General features: G+C 40.1%; 1 protein-coding gene across 2 annotated transcripts in view; it reads left to right on the top strand.

Moving 5' to 3' along the window:
• The window catches only part of SATB1 (SATB homeobox 1), a 74,897-nt gene that overhangs the window by 15,865 nt on the left and 34,446 nt on the right, over nt 1-24,586 (top strand). For both annotated transcript variants that reach the window (XM_009888925.1, XM_009888926.1), the window contains 3 exons: nt 11,213-11,324; nt 13,865-14,319; nt 22,785-22,997. In XM_009888925.1, the coding sequence (XP_009887227.1) occupies nt 11,213-11,324; nt 13,865-14,319; nt 22,785-22,997 (780 nt within the window). The remainder of the gene's footprint in view (nt 1-11,212; nt 11,325-13,864; nt 14,320-22,784; nt 22,998-24,586) is intronic.

Here is a 24,586-nt window from a genome sequence, read left to right as displayed (position 1 = left end):
ACTCATAATGATTGTAAAGCACCCTGGGATGCTTGCATGAAGGGCGCTACAGAAACCCAAGATTGTATTGTACTGTGTTGTAATGTATTGTATTATTACATGGTGCTGGAGTTGGACCACGGACAATTCGTATAGAAAGCATCTGAATACTTAGCTACAGATAAGGAGTGAGTGTGTGTGGGGGTACTGTCTCTTCTTGCTTCTTTTCCCCCTTTTCTGTCAGTTATTTTATTAAACTAAATTAACATGGCAGTTATTCCCTAAGAAATGCCAGCATAATTTACTGCTGCAAAGGGGCTCAAAATGTAAACCAGATGATAAACTAAAAATAAAAAAGTCCACATTAAGATTTAATTGCACTTCCCTTTCTATATTACGTTCTTATGTAAAATACATTACAAAACAGTACTTTCTTTATCACTTCCTTCACTTTTAACTGAATTTCATTAACAATAAAGAAATATATTGTCTCTGTTTCAGTAATGTCACTTGACAGTTAATCCCTTAACTTGATGTACATGTCTTTAAGATTTTTTTTTTTAAATTTTTTTTTTTTTTTCTCCTAAAGAACATGATCGCACTGACTGGAGCCAAGTATTGCACAATCATGTGATTTGCAAGTTTCCCAGCTCGCAGCTTTGCCAGTGCAGGTCAATTCACACCTGCCACACTTATGCCATTCTGGTCCTCATGTTGCTTTTCCTCAGTGATTGTCAGAGGTAGAGTTGTGCGTGCGGCTCCTTCCCTCCCCCCCCCGCCTTCCCTCCAAATGTGTGGTAAACCTTGTGCATTGGAAGTGTCTGCTCAGGAATTAAATGGAGTTTAATTTCTGTCCATTAGGAAGCTGCTATCCACATCGCCAATTAAGCCTTCTATTTAAAGGGCGAGGAGATACGTATGTCTACATCTTAATCACTGCTGTGACTGGTTTGCAGAGACCTTCCCTGACTGGTTCAGTTATTACCAGCAGTGGTGGGAGGCACAGAGATCAGTGTGGTTATAAAACCTACCCAAAAGCTGAGCAAATTCTGTAGGTGCTGTAGCGTCACTGTCAGCAGATTTAAAGCTGAGGTATGCCTGTGTTAGGGGACGCAGGGGTGTAGGCATAAAGATGCGTCTGGAGAAAATTAGTTGAATTGGTAATCATCTTTTACCTGACAGGAATGAAAGCAAAGTGGGGCCCACTTACTGAGAGGCAACGCTAAGAGACGAACACCTCTCACCTTGTCAGACCAGACTCATTGCAGGTCTTCACTCTAATCAAAACTTAGAAGAAAAGAGATACGTTTCTCAAACAGACCCTGAGCAAAACTCTCGAAGCTTGCTTCCTCCCCTCCCCCTGCCCTTTCCCCCCCCTTCCCCCCCACTTTTTTAATTAATAATTAGATTCTTCTTTTTTATTGCCAAGAGACATGGTAGGAAAACCTAAGGCAAGGGTGAGCTTTGTCTCTCTTTCCTTGGCCACCTCTTTAAGAGCAGCACAAACAGTATCAGATTGCCCTGGTGCCTTGCAGCAGCGATCAGAGGACAGGTTTTTCAGGACAGCAGCAACCTCAGACCTGATTCACTCCAAGCCATGGAATAAACTACTCAAAAGGGAAAACTTCTGTTCCCCAGGGGTGGGAACACATGAAAGGTTCTCCTCATATACACCTGTGTCTTGATTATTTTTATTTTATTTTTAAGTACTAAGATTTCCTACACTGAGGGTTGCAGTTCTTCCGTAAGCTTGAAAGGTGTGTGGAGGAACTGCGCTAAAGCGTAACCTGTGCCTGGCTGTGCCACCTTTCCAAAGGATTTGATAGTTTTTAGTAAACTGTCATGGAGAAGGAAGGGTTTTGCGATGATGAAAAACTGAGGGACGTGCAAAAGACAGTAGTGTCAGTGGCCTTTCTAGGGATGGAGAGGAGATTTCCACTCTCTAAGTTTACCTAGCGTGTTTGCATTTGAATCAGTGTATCTGTACTCTCTCAGAATAGTGGATTTTTATTTGTGTTTTTATATATATATTTATATATATATAGACACACACACACACTCACAGACACATGTATATATATGTATCACAATAAAATCCCACCAAAATATACTTGCCAGCTAGTATGTCCCCAGGCTCTTAAAGCTGTGTTCCTTGTTCTGCACTTTTTGTAAGGAGGAGCTTTGTGTGTTAAACCTAATCCAGCTAATTTTTTTAATTTATATATTTTAATATAAGGGGTAACTAAGAAATTTTTTTTTAATAAATAGACCCTCCAATTGCATGTGTGTATTCCACATGGAAAGCTAGCTTCAACATTTCTCTTTCAAGATACCTTCATTAAATCTTGCATCTTTTTATGAATTCTTTAGAGCATCTATACTTTTCACAAACTCTTGTCAGTGAAAGGCAGCAACACGGAGGCGAAACTAGTATCTTGGCTAACGTAGCTGCTTAAAATGTCACCTTCGTATGATTTTACTTAGCAGAAGTTAAGAATCCATAGCAAAATTCATACTATAACTCATTTTTCTCCTGACAGATTTTTACATTTTTCTGACGACAGAAAGTAGTTTGTCCGTGTGCTTTTAGCAGCATAAATATCCTCATAGAATTCAGTTCTCTATGATTAAGAATAATCAGGTGTACAGGTGGCTCATAAAGAGGCACATGGCCTGAAACAATAAATCTGACACTTAACCATTTAAACAAAGGATAGGCAAGGGATGTTGCATTTGGCACTAGAGGGGTATTTAAGCAAGCAATCAGAGGCATGAGAGATGCACTGACTAGGAGCGGAAATCAATGAAGTTCAAACTAAAAGCTAGTCATACATTTAAAAAAAAAAAAAAAATAGAAGGGACATATCTAGTGAAAGAGATTACTATGTGATGTGGTGAAAGATCCAGCGCAAGAAGTCTTCAGCTCAATATCAGATGTTTGCTCTAACTCAGCCACAGGTAACTTGGCTGAATTCAGAAATTGCTAGATGAATGTCTAGCATCTCTTTTTACGTAGAGTACAAATAGATGCTCAAAATGGTCCCTTTTGGCTTTAAAAATCTGCAAAAACTTGTGTAGAAAAAGGAAAAGAGATCAAAGAAAGGGCTTATCCTAAACACCAAAAGAAATTCAGCAAGACAACTGTTAGTGCTACTGAGTCTGATGACTTCTTGTCTGGACATTGTGCCTTAGGGCTCAACTTCATGCCAGACATCTGATGCTTTGCCTAGCAGAACACTGGAATCCGAGAAGAGACTTGCTGAAAATCATGTCCTATTTCCCAGCAAGGAAATCTTCCTTAACGTGGTGGATAATGCTAAGCAATTTTGAAGAGACTTTTACAAAAACTGTAGTGAAAACAGCCATAGCGGCTGGTTGAAGATAGAACAATTATCAATATCTCTCTCAGGAGAATGTATATACTTAATTTTTGTAGAAAAGTTTTATGTGCCCAAAGCTGAATTTAATGCATTAATAGATCTAAAATGTCCCCTATCGCACAAAGCATTTGCATTAGGATAACATTTGGAAGCATGTGCATTACAATTAGCGTTTCCAGATAGGAAACAAGTCAGAAGTGTTCTGACCTGGCTGGAACAGTGGTTGGAAATAAAAGCAATCCACCTGAGAGGAGGGCTGAAGGTGCATCTAACTCCAGATTTTCACCAGATGAGTCTGCGAGATCTCCAAGGCTCCACCTACCCCAACCTTTATACCTGTACAAGAAATGCTGGTTTGCCCTGTCCGTATCTGTTGTTGTATGATCTGGATTGTTCTCCCGGGCTCCAGCTTCCTCTAGTCTTGTTCCTTGTGTCCCAAGGAGAAGAGGTGAGCGTAGGCATGCAGGCTTCATGTAGTGCATCGCCTAGTGTAGGAACAGCAGCATCCTGGAGAGGGAAATGGTTGGAGTTGAGGACCCCGTCTCCACGTTACAAGGCTGGGAAGGAGGGATGGAGCTTACCCTGGAGTGGCTCAGCTCTGGTCCTGTGGACTTGAAGTCCATCCGCAATTGGAGCACAGCATCTGGATTTAGCTTCATCCAGCAGAAGTTCTGCCTGTGCATCTCGAGATGGCTTTGTGATGGGCACAAAAGTAGGAGCAATGGGGAGAGCCCTTGAAAATGTGCGTTCCCAGTTCAAGCCAGATCAGTTTAAAGTAATCTATGTACTTCATAAAAGCTTTTTCAAGCAAATTCCTGACTGAAATGGGCAGCGTTTTCCTTACCTGTGGTGTGCTGTGGTTTCAGAGCTCTTCTGGCAAAGGCACTTGCAGAATCAAAATCTTAAGGTGTAATAATTCACCCCTCAAAGTATAGGACAGTTTTCATTCTATGAAGCAAACCAAGAATTAACTTATTAATTATTGATTATTGTGCATTTTATATTTCATCCAGATAGATTTTAGGAAGTGTTTAGCCAGGACTCTTACTACTAAGTACCAGCCATTTACAAATAGCGTGCAATAAAAATCAGGATTCTTAAAAAGATTCACGTTGGACATCTGATAGTGAAGACAAAAATGTCTTATGTCTCATTATCTTTTATAGGTTGAGGTTGTGACTTCTTTTTCTTTCTTTTTTTTTAAGTCTGAGGCACTATGACATAAAGCTTGTAAAGCAGTTACAAAGTTCTTCAAATCTGAATTAACATTTCCCACCTACCTATCTTTCTCTCTTTTAAGCTTTTAACCTTTGTAGATATAAGACTAGTATCTTGGGAAGCAGCTTTTTATTTGAGCTTTATTTATATCCGTCAGTGGGAGATGCTCAGAAAACATTGGGAGAATGTTGCTCTGTCATGCAGCAACTGGGAATTTACATTACAAAATGGTAAAAATAGTACAAGGATCAGTTCCTTCAGATGCTGAATCCTCATTTCTGATTTTAAAATCTTCTTGTGTGTGGGTATATTTCTGCACATATATAAATATATATGTGTATATATATGTATATATGATTGGGGTTCTTTTTGTTTTGTATCTTCCCTTGTTACATTCAATATAGCTTTATGTTTGTATCAATATGTACATTTCTAATACTTAAAGACAACATAAGGCAGAAAAGGAGGAGGAGATAATTTAGGCTGTACAAGGATAGGAGAAAGGAGGAAAGAACATGCTCGTGTATTGGAAGAAAACCTTGTGCCGTCATTTTAAATCCGCCTTTAAGCAGTTTTAACTTGTATGACCAGCATTTGCCATGCAGATCCTTACTTCTCCTGACCGTGACAACAGTATGGAGGTCAGATAGCCATCCAAGTGCAATGCCAAAGGCACAAACAAAAGTTTTTTTCTTCTCTGTCCATCTGTGGGTTTTTCCCTTACCCTACGTGTTTATAGGGCATATGACAACAAATTCCATTGCGTTACTTGCTATAGTTCAAGGTAATGGACCAAGGAATTTAACATCATTCTTCATATGCGATTAAACTGGCCATTTTATGATTCCTTTTCCAAGAAATGGCTAGTGGCTGGATAAATTTGGTCTGCTTTTATTCGGAGTGGCAGATGATAATTCTCTGCCATAGCAGAACACTAGAAACAACACTTTGCCCTGATTGGGTTTTTGCAATACGTGGGCTGGCGTAGGCTCAGGCAGGCTAAAATCTTTTGATTTGGGGATAATCTTGTGTTATCTGGTCGGGGCTTGAATGTTCCCTTCTCATTTGAAAAATGTTAATGTAGAGCCTCCTGAGAAGTAAGGGCTCCTAAGAGTTCGGCTTGTATTAAAACTGATGCATGTGGTTTCTATGCAAACAAAAGCTACTGATAGTGGCTGGAATGAGGAAACAAAGTTCCTCTGTCCTTTATGAAAAGATCTTCCCCCCCCCGCCCCCAAATCTTTAAGTTCTGTTCTGCAACTTTATCGCTATTCAGACTAGGTCTAGGGACAAAGGCTCGTAGCTTTTCTCTTTTTTTTCCTCTCTTTTTTTTTTAAAGGCATGTTAGGGTTGCAGCATTGGAACATGCTACCCTGCTGGTGTCTAGGGATGTAAAGTGGAGGATTTATGGAAGAGAAAATAGAATAGAGCCTTAAAAGTTTGGCTTTAAAAAATGGAGCCAGTAGTTTGACAGATTGTTCAGTAAATGTTCATTTTATTGAGAATTATAAAAAAGGTGCTTAACGCCTCTGTGCCATTAATATAATACATTAAAAGGTTACTGTCAAGATTAGTGTTTCAGCTCTCAAAATTGACTGTAGGGTTTATGGGCAGCACTGCTCATATTCTGCTTGGAAGATGAGGTATCTTCTACTTACCACTTGACAAAACCATTACGTTGTTACGAGGCTTTCTACTGAAAAAAAACTTGATAAATAGTAAAATATAAATAAAATCTTATTTGAAAAGCGGGAGAATAGTTCCTGTTTGTCTTATAGCCAGATTTAGCAGATGTGGGTTTGAATGTAAAACAGTTGTGAAAATAGCCAGTGTCAAACTAGTGCAAAATTAAACTTGTGGGGTGTTCTGTTTTCAGTGTCTGTTATTGTTGAAGTACTCCATTTCAAAAGCATGCATTCCTTCCTACAGAAAAAATATCAGATTCCTTAGTTGAAATTAATTAGCATTCAGAAACCAGATAGCATGTTTTTGGGTATTCATGAGATCTCTGTTTGAAAAAATGTTTTTAACTTGTAGAAATGTGTTGCAACACACAGATGGGAAGAAAAAGAAAAAAAAATCTCTTTAGCAAGCACTGTGTGTAAAAGGAATATTACATTTTGCACGCTCCTGATTACCCTGTGTAAACAGTTTTTGACATCTGTCTTTATAGTTTTCGAGGAGAGGAAGACTTTGTTAAAAGAACCATTTTTATACAGCAGTCACCATTTCAGTCTTGCTTTACCTGTATTATGAAAGCAGATGGTCTGCATGTCTTTTGAATATTTATAACTATCAAAAACAATCTCTTGCTATTCACCCTTAGGCTTATGAGATGTCAGGACTGTTCTGGTTGAAAAAAAATCATCTTGGGTGTTTACAGAAAGAGGATTACATTAAGCTGAAATGACTATACATTTTCCAGTTTAATATTTGTCCATCAGCTGTTTAATCGTATTTAGATAATTGTGTAAATAAGTTGTTGCAGCCCTTGCCCCTTCCACTGAGCAGGCTTGAAGCTTTAAACACCGATGAATGAGTTGCAGAAAAGCTTGGGTTTTTGTTTTTTTTTTTTTCCTAGTTAAACAACCTGGAAGGCCCAAATAAGTTTTGGTTACAATGCTCCTTTTGAGGGAAATGTTTCATTTACAAAGGAATCCCCGATACCTAATTCATCCGAGTTGTTTTAGGAAGCTGCTGTGTCAGTTACTCTCCGCTAAGTCTGTTAGTATGTATTTGTTCTGTGTAAATACCGCAGCCCAACTACCCCTTCATGAGGCATGAAAACAACCTCATTCTGCCCATATAAAAATAATTTTAAGGTTATTTAGGGGAAGTTTTGGGACTGTGGGGGTTAAAAGCTTTTTTGACTGGAACCTGAGCAATCACTGATAACAGATTTTGCTGTGGTTGGTTGATTTGGCAGAAAAGCATGAACAGTTTTGGTTTAGATGATTGAATTAACCTGATTAACATTGTTTTGCAAAAAGGACAACAGTATACTTTTAGCGATGATCGGACAATACTTCACCTGGTTGGAAAGCAGCGGGAGAGGCAATGGCTCAGAAATGCCTCCTTGGTAGCACCTGCAGCGACCGGCCGGCACGAAGGGCTCCGGTCCTTCCCGTGTCTTGCAGGACACACCTTGCATTAGATCCTGGCACCACGCGAAAGGTGTCTGATGCTATGGTTTTATCGGGTTTTATTTGATGGGCATATGAAAAGAGTTCTGGTTGAGATGTGAGATCTTTCCCCCGGGGAGTTCCCCAACTTCTTTGAGAAATTATGGTGTCTGGTTTTCAAACCTCTGGTATTTAATCTTCCCGAGAGAATGGGATTTGGTTCAAACGACGCTGGGTGAACCTCAGCTGAACTTCAGAACGAATTCTACCCCTACCTCCACACAGTTGTTGGATGCCTAATTATAATTAACTTATTTGGCTAAAAAAAGAGCACTTGGGCTGCAGCAGATGGTATCATTCCAGAATAGTGGGATTTCTGTGAAAGTGGCACCATTTCAGATGAGATCTCCCGATTCTCAGAACAGGACTGCAAGTGATGGGGGGGGGCGAAGTGGAGAGAGGGGAAAGAGGGAAATCTGGGATCTTGAGGTCTCGCAACTTACTTTCAAGGATAAACTTCCAGAAGATAGGTTAAGACTGTGGACCTGTGACCAGTTTTTGTGTTTTCTCAATTTTCTTTGCGACGTGTGAAAAAGAAATCAGGTGATGAGTGACGCATGCGATGCATTTGAGTATTTGTATGCTATATTTATATTCGTCATCCTTGTACATGGAAAGCATCTGCCTCTGTGCCTCACAGATAAGGAGAGCTTATGTACAGTAGTACCTGAATATGACGTGTTTCAAATACAATGATTTTCATTTTGATTATTGATAAGTATAAGCTAAGACATGGGGATCTCTTCATGTGTAATGACACGGGAAATAAGAAAAACTTCAGTATGCCTCCGATCTAGATCGTGGATCTCTGAAGACCACTAAGTCACAGGGTTAATCTTCAGGTTTAGGCCCTAAGCATAGTGGGCACTTGTATATGTAGATTGCCATTAAAACATACAGGAATTCTAAAGCAATAGGAATTATATAGGAATTTCTATAGCAAAGTGCATCTCTCTGCACTGCTGTGACTGTAGGTTTGATGACAACATAATAAATAAAGCATAGAAACAATGAAATTCAATGTTGTCAAGTTATTTTCTGAGTTAACAAGGTAGTAATATTTTATCTGGCTTGTAAAATTTTGCCTTCAGTGAATTAGTAAATAAATCATTGATTCCTCCTGATGAGGATTCTTAGCGTAGGTAATATCACTTGAATGTTTGCATGAAGTGTTCTTGAAGAAAAAGCAGGATAATCTTCATTTTAAAATGTGTTGATAATGTCTGTGGGGTTTTTTTTTTATCAACTTTGAAGAACTGGAACAAAATCCTAATATTAGCCAACAAAGCCTGAAATTCACATTGTGTCAAAGAAGCTAAAATTCCCAGCAGTGTTATTTAAACAGACCAGTCCCCTATTTGGTTGTAAAATAAAGTAACTGCATTAAATTTATTCCTGAAGAAGCAGGGGATGCCACAAACTGCTATGTCATTGGCTTATCTTCTTTGTAAAAATGACATGGAAGGGAGGAGTAGAAAATCCTAGACAAACATCTTCATCAATAGTAGGTAATTTACTAAAACTATTATTAATATACCTGTTTTCATGCTTACTAAAGTTATTTGGGCAGGAGAAGACAATCTGAAAGGGGCAAAGTAAAATGAGAGAAACCCACCTTGGAGCCTAAATGACATCCACAAAATATGCACAAGCTAATACGGGATGGTGGCCCATTAGATCTGCAGTAATGCGCATTTTGCACGTGCAGATCTGCAGGTTTTGCATGTGCAGTGACTGTGCGTTCGTCTAATTTACTAGTTCAGATCCAAAGGACTTTGTAAATCACGCCTTATGTATCATGTGCCTGTGTTTAAAATGGTTTAATCTGTAAAGGAGCTTAAACAATATTTTTGTAAGTATTAGACATTAATGATACTGCTGTTATATTGGAAATTGAAATTGGGTTCAGCTGAGCTTGGTTCAGGTCATTCTGGCTAGAGTCGCAGTAGTCCATTAAGATTTCATTCTCCTTTTATACCACTGACAAAAGGCTTCTAGCTAATTTCAGAAATGCCAGATTAATATCAAGGGATGGTAAGAATTTTGGTGATTCAGAGAAACGTTAAAATAGCTGCCTGGTGAGTAGAGGGTATCCACATTTGGCATAAATAATACTGCCTCACTCTAGCAGCTCTGAGCCTCCACAAATAGCATGTTACTGAGCAATAAGTTAGAAAATGGTTATAATAAACTTCACTAAGATCAATAATCAAGGTTTTACACAGAAGCTGAATTAGCCTTATAAGGAAGACTTATAGTAATATTTATTGCATTTTTACTCCAAATTCTTTCTTGCAGTGGTTATCGCAATTTGTGTGACAAAGGGTTGATGCTGTACATCGATTTTATGACGGCACAAATATAGCTAAATGTTACGTGCTGAATAGCGAAGAAACATAATAATCAGGGCTTTGTCTTCTCGACTGTCATTGTTTTCTCAATATGCTGGACAATTCCTGTAGTTAAGCTGAAAGTAACTACTTTCCACACAGAAATCTTAAGGGTGGCGAAGTTCAGTCTACTGAAATTACATTTGCTAATTTTGTTGTTTGTACATCATATACTGAGTATAATTTTCAAGTTGGAGCATTATCTCATTTTGCAAGGCTTAGTCTTAATTGATTTTGTAAAAGAATGTACTGGAACTGAAAGTTTTATGCATTGTAAATTCCACTATTTTAAAATTGGTCAAAGCTGAGCAGAAGGTAAATTTCTCACTGTAGCTATCTGATATCTCGAGAACCTTTGAGAAAAAAATCATCTCTATCATCCTTTAGTCTATTTTACAGCTAATATTCAGTTACAGAATTAGACATGACAATAAGAGCTTTTCATAAAGCTGTTTTTGCGAATCACTTAAAATATCCTGTTTAGGAAAAGCAAGTCTGGATTCATTTTTGGGTTGTTACATACATATTTTATTCTACTGTAAACCCCCTTATTTTATCCTACTAATAGGACATTCAGATATACTTTCACTGTACGATTTTCTGGGTTCTGCCCTATGGTAAGTGGCACAAAGGGAATGGGCATGGATAACTTGGGGCGTTGCTTGCATTTCTGGAGTCCCTGTAGGATTTGTGTGCCTGTAAACTTGTGTGGGTACGTGAAGGGTCAATCAAATTTAAAAGCAGAGGTAATATGAAGAAAGTGAACTTCCAAGATTAGTATCTTCCATCCAGAGCCCGTCCCATTGCCTGATGTTTTTTGGTCAATAACTTTGTTCTTCCCTTAGTACATCTGCTTTTTTTGCTCCCATTTACGATATACCTTAGTTTGTTTTTATGCTTAATTAATGAGTTCTTTTAAAAGGCTTTGGATGATAGGATTAAAAATGCAGTATGGTTCTCAAACTCTAAAAATATAATGATTTCAACAATTGAAATAATTTGTGCTTTGACTTGTACTACTCTGTATTACAGATTATTTTTTTCTTCTCCCCTTTTCACACAGAGTATGATTTCTTCCATTGTGAACAGCACTTACTATGCAAATGTCTCAGCAGCAAAATGTCAGGAATTTGGAAGGTGGTATAAACATTTCAAGAAGGCAAAAGATATGATGGGTAAGCAAAAAAAAAAAAAAATTGCCGTGATGGCGGATACATACCATTATGTGTCACATTGAGGTCTGTCACAGTCATATAAGAAGCCAGGTCCCTTCATGATAAGTTTAGGATGCTTTTGATGAGTAGATGTAGAAAGTACATATATAGTGAAAGAATTCATTTAAATAAATATTTGCTATTGAAACAGCCAAACTGTCTTGGGTTGCCAGAGATGCAAAGCTGTCATTCTGTAAATCTAGAGATCTTCTACCACCCAGAATAATTGTTTAAAAAACCTGTTCCTGGAACTGCGATGGACTGATTTTTTTAATGTATGTATTTTTTTCTTGCTCTGGCTAATGTATATTTAAAGAAACAGGGTTCTATAACTATATCTGCCTTCCAACAAGAATGCTATAATTTTATGATTCATATCTTTCTCTATTGGGACCCTGATTTCAATTCATTTTAACAAATAGTTGTTGTGACAATTGTTTGCTTGTTGTAGTAAGCACAAGTAAATTACTAGAGAAAAAAATTCATCAGTGGGACATACTAATTCTGTAATACCTTTTATCTTTTTGTATTGTCCCTTTTTAAAAGTACTTCTTAAACCTGGTAACATAATTTTGAACACTTTCTGTCAGAAAATTTCTACATAGTTTTCAACAGAATGAAGAAATGGGACCGGACCTCAATTTGAATTGAATTTTGAGCTTGACTTAGCTTTCAGTACTTGAAGCAAGATCATTCATCTACCAAAACGGGTTCCTTGCCTTTTATAGCTTAAGGCTGTAATGAAGACAATGCATCACTTTTGTGATAATTGCTTGAATTACTATTCCAAGTGAATGGCCCACTTGGGTTGATCTCTACTTTCCGCTAGTGAAAAAAAGGCGGCTTCTTTATCTACTGTACCTTCTGTGCAACACTGAACCCTTCTTCTGAGACCACTGAAGTCGGTGGTTAGACTTCACTTGGTTTCAGGTGGTCCATATGTGAGGCAGCAGAGCACCTGCGTTGGGGGGGGGACTTTTCCGCAGCATCCTCTCCCACCTCCATTGCTGCAGCTCTCCGGCACGGGGCAACCCCTGCAAAATTTGCCTTAGGTGATCTCCCAAGACAGGTTCACCGTCGTGTGCTGAGGGACCGATCCAGGCTATGGCATCTCTCTGCAGAGAAATCCAGGCTATGGCTCTCTGCAGAAGAACCCGCTTTCTTTTTTTTTCTTTTAAATTTCTGCCCATGATAGGACAGAGGGTGAAGTCGAGGCTGCGGATGGGGGTCCAGTTGCCAGTTTCTTCTTCCAGCTCTCATCCCTGTGGAGGAAAAGGTGGTCTTGCACCAAATGGCTGTTAGTTAGTGAAGACCGTAATTACTATGAAAAGCTCAGATGGCCTTTTTTTTTTTTTAAATATGCTTTACTAGTATAAGAAAAAAAATTGCTACAACACTCTTGTGAAGATACTGGAGTTTTGGTTTTTATATAAAGCATATTTTCTTAAAGCTATTTCCAGACCAGCGTTGCGAAAGCACTGGAACTGAGATTGTTTAAAATTTTAAAAAGTGACATACATTGATAAAAAGGAGACTCCTTTACATGAGCCTAGAGGTATTTTATATTGTCTTATCATGTGCAAGAGGGGAGCTGGAAGAACTCCTGTAGTTTAAAAAAACTGTGTGGTTAATTAAAAAGGAGGGTGTGTCAAGGCAGATGAGTTAATATAAGAAAAAAAATCAACCATGTTGCAAGTCACTGAAAAAAACATGCATACATGGTTGCAAGATAAAGCAGCCCATCTGTGTAATTTACATAAATTATACTAGTTCCTAGCAGTCCCATACAATTGATGCAGCATCTAGAAATTAGCAGAGCATGGGGAGGTCCGCACCCCACCCTGCTTGTTACAGATTTCCCGTGGCTGGGAACTGCAGATGTCGTGGCGGAGACACCACGGGAGGAACAAAACCGGTCACCGGGGGCTTCTCTCTCTGGTCAAGATGCGCTTTCCCGTACTGGCCCTCCTTACCCTTTGCGCAGTTGCGCTTACTGCTTCACCCACATCTTCTGCAGAGCACAGCGTGGTTTCCCGTCTCTCTCGTCTTTGCCCCCTCTCTGGTGGCTTGCTGCCTTGGCTGAAGTCCCCTGTGTCCGTCGCCGCGGGGACGCGCTCAGCAGCCGCACGCTCCCGCTTCGGCTGGGTTGCGCCTTTGCAGAACTCTCAGGAAGTCACTCCTTCGCCACACATGGTTTCCAGCACGTGGGTTTGCCACTGACGGTTCCTCCGAGGGCCCGGTGACAACGATGGGCAGTTTGTTGGATGTTTTTTTAGAAAAAAAATATTCAGTACGCCATTATCTGTAGGTAAATTTGGAAGGCAGCTGGCTGCAGCAGTGGTGTTATGGGCCTGCTGCTCTGGGCTGGAGAGTACAGTAAGCTTGAACTCGAATGCGCCGTTTTATATTTATTTCTTTTTATTCGCACGTCTTGCGAGGAGCGTGAAGTTTGTGATTTTCAGTCTTATGTTGGCTTTTTCAATGTTTCTTTTCCACCGTAGTTGAGATGGATAGCCTTTCTGAACTATCCCAGCAAGGTGCCAACCATGTCAACTTCGGTCAGCAGCCGGTCCCAGGGAACACAGCCGAACAGCCTCCATCCCCTGTTCAGCTTTCTCATGGTAGTCAACCATCAGTTCGGACCCCGCTTCCAAACCTGCACCCTGGACTTGTATCTACTCCCATTAGCCCTCAGCTGGTAAATCAGCAGCTGGTAATGGCCCAGTTGCTGAACCAGCAGTATGCAGTGAACAGACTTCTAGCCCAGCAGTCCTTAAACCAACAGTACTTGAACCACCCTCCTCCTGTCAGTAGATCCATGAACAAGCCGTTGGAGCAGCAGGTCTCAACAAACACAGAGGTGTCTTCCGAAATCTACCAGTGGGTCCGTGACGAACTGAAACGAGCAGGAATCTCACAGGCAGTATTTGCACGCGTGGCTTTTAACCGAACTCAGGTCAGTTGTCTTTTTTCTTATTTTTTTTTTCTTTAAATCCCAGAGTCCCTTCTTTCTCTCTCTATTTAGTGTAATTTCCACCTTTTAAGTCACCTCATTTCTGCCTTGTCACTTAGCTCCTGTGAAGGAACCACGCTTCCTCGCAGGACCAGTGTCCGTGTTGATACCGTTGCAGAAATCTTCAGGGATTGGTTTGTGGTGATACCCGCTGTTCTTACAGGCGCCTTGGTTCCTCTCTGGTTGTGATGGTTCATGAATATCTTAAACTTAATCTTCCCTGGAAAGGACATACACAGCTTTATGCAGAACCATTCACAAAGTCGCCCAACAGATTACCTTTGGGTTTGCAAAGGTACACCCGTCCTGACCACGTGCATGCACTGAACAACCCGTCTTCTTTCACAGGTGTACCTGACATGGTCTTTTATTCTTGTTTGCATTTGTTTTTATTATTTTCTAGTGAAAGTCTTTAATAATATCTTTTCAGGCTTCTGAAAAGATTAAAAAATAAAAGCTTTATTTTTAGATCATCTACTCTTTTCATTTATTTTTGTAGTTTGTTGCAAAAACAGTAGTTGCTGAGATTGCCGGTGTCCACGTCAGAACATATACTTCAGCTCTTCAATGCAGAAAAAACTAGCCCTAGCGAAGCTGATAAGTAACACTAAAATGTGTTATTTTTTACACCTGTTTTAGAAGCTAACCCTGTTATAATTTATTCTGCTCTATGAATTTAACTTAATGCCATGTTGCATGGAATTTAATCAAGCAGAAATTATGGAAGAAATGTCAGTATGTCCAATTCAAATAATAAGATCTCAAAATTTTAGAAGTCTGTTTTAACAGAGAATACAATAGGATTTTTTTAAAAGGAAGTATTTAAAAAAGACATAGGTAAGCTTGCTTTGATTCCACATTTTTAAACTTAAGGAACAAGTATTTGTCGATTGTAGATTATAGTAAATAAATCATAATTTGGGCTTCTCTTGAAATGTTGGTGTTTCTCCCTCCATAGTTTAGAGAATAAAAATTCTGTTTCAAATGCACTGGTACCAGATCTAAATCAGCATGTCATTTGTAATTGTTCTGAATTATTATTGCCTTAAAAATTTTTACATCCTCCTTTATCTAAAAGAAAGAAGAGTCATGGTGTGAATTCTCTGTAGAGCTCTGTGTGTGTGTATTTCCTCTTAACAGCAGAGGAGGTTTTCAAGATTGGGTCTTTCATACCAAATTTCGTGGGATACATGAACTCATGCAAGGATTACCTGTGTAAGTTAGGTTCAGGCAGTGTCAGTTGTTTTATTTAAAAGTGGGTGAAGTAGAGGTTTGTTTAATACAATGTTTAATATTTTAACTATTGATGCTATAAAGTATTGAAATAATAATAGTAGCTTCAAGTTACCGTGGTTTGCAGCTGCCATCTTACCTGGGCAAAAAGCCAAGCAAATAATTCAGAAAATAAATAGTTTATTAGATATTTACTTCTTTCTCAGACTTGCCTAAAAGCAGCTTGTTTTCTCTCAGCTTCCTCCCCCCTCCAAAGTCATTTGTTCATTTTTTTGTCAGTTAGGTTTGCATACAGCTTTTGGTCTTTATCATTTGTGCATGAACAATATTTTTTGTTACCTTGAAATACGAGGACAATTGGTTCTGACTGGACATTGAATTTATATGACAAAGTATAAGAAAATGCTCTTGAGATGTGATGAATGCAACTGTAGAACCAGACTTTTAGGGCAAATATTGATTCCTTTTTATTATATATTTTTCTTACTAAAAATGTTATTAAATATTTGTTTTAAGTTCAGTTCTTTCACAGGCGTTGTGGTTAACCAGCTTGGTAAAATGTGTTCAAAGTGACCCAAAACTGGGAGGAAACCCCAAAATGAACGTTGAAAACAAATTCCGTGAAGAGATATGAAATATGTATGTTATATGTTTTGGCGATTTTCAACCAAACCTACTTGAAAGAACACAGAGTAGTATCCCTATATCGTATAAATTGTGTTAGGTTGTCAAATTAGTGTTTGCAGGTGGCTACATAAGAGTTTGCAGTATTTGTTACATATTGTGGGAAACATAGGGAACAGAAAGGAAAAATACTAGGAGCCTAGGCAATATTAGCCTCAGTGTTGCCAAGAAATATCTCGGCGTACTTATTAATATGAAACAAAGCCCCATTGAAATCCAGAGGAGTTTGTTGTAGGCTTTGTTGGTCACCTTTGCAAAACTGAAAATTGTTAATTGTACCCACAGTAACAGCTATGTCCAAGTATAAATACAATTAGAGATACCTGTCATTGTTATAAGAAAGCATTTAAATTTGTTTCGCTTGCTGTACTTCAGAATTTTTCTCATATTACTCATGGATACATCACATTTAACTAAAATTAGGGCAGCACTTCAATAACATGATATTTAAATGTTATTTTCTAATATTGATATAATATCTTTTGTCTTTTTTTTTTTTTTGCTAGAGCAAGTGAAAATGCTTGTTTAAATTTATCTACTGTTTTCTGAGATAAAAAGCTAACTCAGGCTTACCACTGACATTTTTGAAACTGTCATAAGCATATTTGAGCTGTGTCCAGGGACCATATCATGTCATCAGTTTCTGAAGGCAGAAGATCTCACTGAAATCGGTTAGGAGTTCTGCACAAAAAAAAAAACTGATGTCGAGATGCGGTCTCAGATGAGGGGAGAGATTTGCTTTCAGTGTAAAAGTTAAGGAAGGAAGTGAACTATAAACTAAGAGTAATTTAGCTTCATGTTTTGGCAATAAAAATGGACTTTGGTGGAATTGGCTGAAGATGTTGGCACCTCTTGTTTTACAGACTTGTGCTCTGCAACATGAATACAGAATTTGATGGGGGTTTGGGTGGGGAAAAGGGGGTTCTACCAGCTTAGTGGGGTAATTCAACGCTTTTCCAAGAATTTTTGATTTGGGGGAAGAATGTTGACTAGAAATATTTCTGCTTCCTCCCAACCCAAAGGGAAGAATTTGGTAAAATTACTTCTGAAAACTAGGGTGTCTTTTTTTTTTCTTTTTTAATGATCATCTGTTTATAAGGCAGGAAAAAACCCTCAGCCACACCTCAGAAAATTTGAAGGGTGTCCTTAATATCTTCTTGGATAACTTCCCCCCTACCCTTGACTTCAAAATGGTAGTTTCAAAAACGTGTAGTTCTCAGGAACGTGCCTTGGGAAGTTTAATCAATGAGGAGTCCAGGAGGCTATAACTTGAATGAAAATTAGCATCTATACAGGCACAATAGAACAATTGCTGTAGGGAGCAGAAGTGGTTCGGGAGGATGGAGCACCTCTCCCCGCGAGAAATTTCCCAGTGGTCCTTCTAGGAAGGCTTCAGGGGGTCTGAAGTGTTATTTGTCATCCCGCAGTTGCGATTCCAGCTCACTGGCTGCAAAGAAACAGATTGAATCCTGTTAGCGCCTCTTTGTAGCGCACCATGGAAAAGTTTGTCGAGTCAGGATTTGTGCTAGCAGACCGGAGTTTCACCTCAAGCATGGCTACCAAATGCATGTACCACTCTCTGTTTGCTCGAGTAATTTCCGTAAATCGAGCTGGTTATGTTTCGGTTGCCATTCGGCCGAGTTAATGAGCGTAGTATTTTTTCCAGCTGATGTCAGTGCACTGTGCAGACACCTCCGCTCTCTTGGAAGAGCGACTTTGGTATTTTCCTCCGCTTTGCTGGCCAGAAAGTGGCATTTGTGGTGGGCTCGCTGGCCCGGGTGGCACCGAGCAGCTGGGGGGGGTGTGTGTGTGACGGTGCGGTGCCCCACGCCAGCCTCTGCATCCCTGTCATCAGGGAGGCTCAGCCCACCCCTGCAAATTTGTGGAGTTAAACTGGGAGGCTCTCTACTCTGCCTTGTTCTTCTTGAGAGAGCTGGAGCAGAGCATCAGCCACCTTCGGAGCCCGAAACAAATAAACAAACTCCTCTGCCATTTCTGTCCTGCCTTTGTGAATGTAAACACGGGTCAGGAAACGGAAAGCTTGGGTTCCCACAACCCAAGAATGTCAAGTCTGACATTCGACGTGAAGGCGTAGCTTAACCTGGTGCACGGCAGGGTGACACATACGGAACTGCGCGAGCAAGGAATTGCGTTAGTCACGGTTGTGGTTGGAACCGTAACTGGGGGCTGCCCGACTCTCGCTGTGTGCACTTTCAACCAGAACGTTTGCTGCACCAACTCGGGTGCTGCTGTACGGACGTGACCTCTCGGCTCCATCCTCGCAGAAGGAGGGGGAGTGCTTTTTTTGCTGCTTTTGCTGTGTCTGACTATCGTGATTTTTCTTCTTCCCACCAGTGACAGTTTTTCATCTCAAGGGTTTAGAGTACTGCTTAGTGTTTCTGCCAGATACCTTTTCGCTCCCCTTCCTTTCTACTTCACCCCCATGCTTGTTTAAAATATTAGCTGCCGGGATACGTTGCCTTTCGTTCATGTATAATGCCTTTTCTCATTTGGGAAAACTTCTGTGTATTTAGGACTGTGCTCATGCTAATTCTGGGCAATTGCTATTTCGAGGGAGAACGCTTGGATGCAGTAAACGGCTCCGTGTAATTTTAAAACAAAATCTAAGTTTACACAAACCACTTTCTCAGGCACTTTTTTTTTCTTCCACTTTGTCTTTGGCACACTTTATTTTCCAGTAAAATGAAAAATGAAGATGGATTATTCAAAATTGATAACAGTAATGGACCATCATGTAATGTTTTATTGAATTTGAGTTCTGTAAATTATGTGGTAGAGAGAAATTTGCCTGCTTAAGTATAACAGAAATTGCCACTGTATTCATATAATTCTTCGTAGTGTAATTTAAGAAAAAGCACACTATCCATATCACTATTGAATAAAAGGTAAAAAGGTGCTATTACACTATCATGACAGCTCTCCTCTTGCTACTAAGCGACATAGATAAATGTGTCTGCTTATAACTTACTTGGCAGGGATCCAGGCTTGTGGGTGGAGCTTGCGGATAATCTTCCACCTGGACATGGGACGGGAGCACCCCGCAATGGAGAGGGAGAGCGTTCAGGGATGTTCTGCGTGTTTTGGGGAGGTTTGGGCAAATTGCATTTTTCTTCTGGGAGCTTTGAAGTTCTATCAGGCTGATAAAATCTATTTGAATCAGTGATTACGTTCAAAGAGGAGACAAACTGGGGGCCAGACAGGCACTGTTTTTGTTCATATTGGCAGACACTTTCGTTTATCTCCATTTTTAAAGAATTCATAATTAGCTTTTGAAAGCTCTGATAATATTTATCGAACATTTTTGTGCAATTAGTAATGAATAATACTTGTGATGACATGTAAACTTGCTTTTTTTTCAATGAGACCTGGTAACATTTTGAGAAAATACATTTCCAGTGCAAAAAGAATGCGAGGGAGGAAGAGGGAGGAGGTTACTGAGCCTGACAGTGTTGGTAATCTCTATACAAAACAGCATTTAGCTTTTATGCAACCTGCAGTACAATATCAGGAGATCACACCAAGACTCGTATCTTGGCACACCAGTTCCAAGCTTGGAAAAAGGAACAGTAAATCTCTGCACGTCAGCATGGGGCAGGATGCGAGAGCTGCTGTTCTCTTTCTAGGATTTTCCTGTCTTGTCTAACAAGCTTTAGCTGAAGTTTTGTCCTCAGAAAATTGAAGTGGTAGCAATGAAGTAATACTTTTTTGGTAAATAGTATTGTAAAAGTATTGTAATACTTTTCCTGCACCTGGTACTACACCTTATTTTTCATGTTATTTCCTCACGTATTCTGACCTTAGGTTCAAAGCTCCTGGAAGAAAACACCTCCCGCCTCCTTGCCTTCTTCCCGCTCTCTCATCTCCCGTCCTCTGCTCTGCTCCTAGCTCGTGCGAAGAGCTGTGGCGCTGATAGGGGAAGGGGAGGGGAATGACTACTTAATGGCATTTCTAATCACCAAGAGGTGTCCTGCAGCAATGGTTATACTGAGAAACGCCAGAAAAATACAAAAAGCAATTTTCTTTGTTTACTTATTTCACTGAGGGGGGGAAAGTTATACAAGAAAAACAGCCTTTTCTGCCTTTTTTTTTTTTTTTTTAAGCTGCCCACTATGTGGCAGAGGCTTATATGAGCAAATATTTTCTATTATGGGCTAAAGTATTTTTCAAGGACTTTTCCGGTGGCTGACGGTGGGCTGGCTGTTAGTAAGGAGTCTCCTTTCCCGCCAATGATTAGTCCACTTCAGTGTAGTTTTTCTTTCTTCTTTTTAATCCTGGTGCGGTGTTTTCTGCACAGTAACAGTCAGAAATTGCACGTTTCCACCTCCATCATACATGCTGTGCTCTGCAGACAGCTTTGCCTTGTCTCCAGTGATACCAAATCATTTTTTGCCTCCCTTGGAGGATGGGTCATGTAACCCTACCACTGAGAAACAATAGTAACGGTGGGTTTGAGTACTTAGAAGTAGAAAAAAAACACTAGACAAGAATTTAATTTCCATATTTGCTAATAAGTAAATTTATTATTAGACTAGTCATTGAGAAAAAATTTAAAACTTACACTCCACCCAAATGCCACTTTTGTGTGTAACTCTTTTATTTGCCTTCTGAGTAGTTTCTGCCTGGATACCAGAAAAGAGGAGGGATGAAGAATAGTGATAAGAAAGTATCCTCCAGGATGATAATTTTTTTTTAATCCTCTTCCAAATTATTTTTCATGCTGAGTGCTGGAAAGGCTGTTAGTGTTTTCCATCCCATTTCCCTCTTATGTGTGCAGGCACAGACAGGGCTGGGAGGACCACGCTGGCCCCAGTGTAGTGGTTAGCACCTCCGTCCTCATCGCCCCCGAGAGGTGGAGAGGCAATGGGGCAAAAGCAGAGCTCAGAGCTGCACTGGTGGGCTCTGACCATGCCTAAGCACAGCTGCCTGAGAGCACTGGCTTTGCAGCAGCACCTTCGTAAGAGGCCTTTGCCTGATGGGATAGGACCTTTGAGAGAGGTGACAACTTCCATAGGTGCTTCGGACTTCCCTACAGAGGAGGCTGATGCTTGGGCTGTAGGTTGCTGTTGCAGTCCCTTAGGAATGGATATCTTCAGTCAGGATTGCCTCTCTTTAGCTTTTTTATTGCCTGCCTTCATGCCTCCCTCCATTGTCCCAAATAGCTCACAACGGTTCGTTAGGAAAAGAAACATCAGGTTGTGTTACTTCTTTAAAATCACAGCCGTGTTCCCTTGTTGTATTAGCAATAAAAGCCTCTCGTACCAGCCCTCTCCTTGTCCCAGCATGGCAACAGCATTTACTCTAAAAATAAGTTCATATTTGCTTTTGCAAAAGTTAGTTTTCTTATCACCACCTTGTTACTTCAAGACAGTAGAGCATTTTGTATGCCTGACGTATTTAAAAGGAGAATTTGGCAGGGGGGAGATTTCGAGAACCTGTTGACATTAAAGTTCTAGTTGCACTCACAGGTTCATAAATATTTCATCTTTTAGAGTAATTAGGTGTCCCAGACCATCAGGCCTGCTCCATTGCTGAGAACCGAGATGGAATGATTACGTAGGAAACCTGGTGTGGTCGGCACAAGCCGCTGGCAGCACACTGTCCGCAGCCTGCCCATCGCTGGCTTGCTGCTACGGATGCCCTGTATGCCGCTTTCTTCTCCTTCCCCAGTGCTCGCCCTAATTTATCATTGACCACTCTGAAAGTGGACTTAGAAAATGGCACCTGTGCAGCAGATGTCTAAACAAATAGCCCAGGCGATGGACTGGGTGAGGATTAGGGATGTCCTGGTGAGGAGAGGGACACAGTGGGAGGAGGAGGAGGAGGAGGAGGAGGGTGAAGCAGGGGGAGCATCCAACTGTGAGTTTCCTCACTTGTTGGTAAACTCCAATATACAACTCTCAAAACAAGATATTGACTTATGGAAAATACGAAGCTGAGTCAGCCAAGCAGTACTTTAGGAACGTTGCGAGTTCATCGTCTCAGATGAGTTGTGAAATATCACTTCCTTTCAAAGAGCTGTTAAAGTTGCTAGAAATGTGGAAAGCCATTTTTTTTTTTTTAAGTTGGCTATGCATTTTGTCTGGTAAGCCTGAGAACACCCTGGTGTCATGCCTCTGGACTGTCTGTATTTCACTTATTCTTAATGTATTGTGATTGTCTGTCAACTGTGAAAGATTTCATGGCAGGTTAAGCCAGTAAAAGGAAGGAGACCTATTAGGCAGATTCATTTTAAGTTGTATGTAAAACAGATGCTTAATAAAATTAAGGGTACAATTGAGGCTCTCTTCTCTGCTACCTAAAAGGCCATTAATATATTCCTACGTGGAGCGAATAGTGCATTCGCTGCTCTCGTTCTCAGCCCAGTGAAAAGAGGACTGATGAGGAGTGGGTTTGCAGAGGATGGTTTTACAGGCGCTCACCTAGACTAACTCTCCAGCGTGGTGGTTTTTTTTTTTCTTCCCTCCTTACAGGGCTTGCTCTCAGAAATCCTCCGAAAGGAAGAGGATCCCAAGACTGCCTCGCAGTCCTTACTGGTAAACCTTCGGGCTATGCAGAACTTCTTGCAGCTGCCGGAAGCCGAACGAGATCGAATTTACCAGGACGAAAGGGAAAGGAGCTTGAACGCAGCCTCTGCCATGGGCCCTGCACCTCTCATAAGCACACCGCCGAGCCGGCCTCCACAAGTAAACCGCTCTCTCTGTCTTTGAGATTTGCTCGGTGTGTTTTCTCACTGTCCTGCTGGGTGATAACCTTTCTTGAAAAGACAAAGGCTTTTACTGTTGCGTTTTTTTTTAAATGCTCATAGAATTGTTATTTGCAGTGCATGTCACAAATTAGATTTAAGAAATAGAATGGAAATTAGTAGCACTTTATTACTATCTATTTTCTAGTTTTAAGATAAATTCTATCCATTATGGCCCCTAAAGAGTTTTTTGCTCGTTTTATTGAGGTACAAGCTTTACTGGGCCTGGACCATGCTGGCTTTCAGCTCTCTCTTTTTCCTATAATTCTTAAGTGTTGGTTTTAATGTTAGAGGTTCAGATAGGGATTTTGAAGGATTTCGACCACTAAACTGAGTGGGAATGAAAGCAGAAGTATGAGTACATCGTGTTGTCTTAAAAATTATCTTCCAGAAAACAAGCAGGTAAAACTAAAGGGACAGGGGAAAGAAGACTGCATCCCAAAACGCTGGGCAGACTTTCACCAAATGCAACTACTGACAACTGGATAATATGACAGACCTGCTATATCCACCTCTCTGAAAGATTTGGATATGTTCATTAAAGGTTCATTTAGTCTTTGTTCAAATGAAACTCCTGTTGATTTCTGTAAAATCTAGTGGGACTATCAGTTTAATTCTCCCAAAATTATAAAGTTTGATAGAGTGGGATCCAGAAGTTCAGTGGTTGAGTCCTTGTGTCTCTGATGCTGCTTTTAGGGTACCTGAGAAATACAGGTGTGAGCCATAGGAATGCATAGGATTTCCACAATGAAGAAGCACAGCTGTGAACGAAACACTCCAAAAATAGTGTACCTTTTCTCAAATACTCTGCATTGCTGTGGCTCAAGGTTGTACCTATGCAAGGATAAAACAAACTGATCTACAGATATGTGGGAATTGTGCAGTATATGCAGTCCAGATTTGCTATACAAAGCAAGGCTTTGGGATTGTGGGAATTTTGTGGTTGTTGAGTATATAAACACAGAGCAGTTTTTACTAACCAGGCTCAGGCATGTGCCTATGACTATGCTCCGTACCCATTCTGAACGCTATGAATTCCTCCAGGTTATTTTTCTAATTTTCCTGCAGCTAATGGATGCTAAGGACCAGACTGAAGTAATGAATAACAAAATTGCAGGAAAAGGGAGGACAGAAGATCACTTTGACCTGCTGCAGTACTTTTCACAAGAAGAGAAAAAAAAAAAAAATAGCAGAAAGAACAGACTGTGCTAATGGTCTAGTTTTGGTATGATTAACTGAGTTTAGTCTGTGAAATCCACTACAGATACCCTTCAAGATAAAGGATGAGAATCTGTTTACATACTAATGCTTTAGTGGGAAATAGTTAAATATAGATAACTGTGTTTAAAATAATATTTGAGTTTGTTTTAATATCTGTACCTGCTCCCACAGCCCAGGTAATTCAGAGCAAAGGCTAACCCTCCTTCTTAACTTACCTCTTTCTGCCAAGGTAATGTCTCACTCTGTCTCAAGTGGTCTTGGGCAATTTCACAGCTAAAGAACAGACTTAATTACAGGACCTTCCAGAAG

This window comes from Charadrius vociferus, unplaced genomic scaffold, assembly GCF_000708025.1.
Source record: "Charadrius vociferus isolate BGI_N301 unplaced genomic scaffold, ASM70802v2 scaffold217, whole genome shotgun sequence".
In the NCBI taxonomy this organism is placed as follows: Eukaryota; Metazoa; Chordata; class Aves; order Charadriiformes; family Charadriidae; genus Charadrius; species Charadrius vociferus.
The sequence above is the reverse complement of the archived record's forward strand: the minus strand, read 5'-3'. Positions and strand labels throughout refer to the sequence as shown.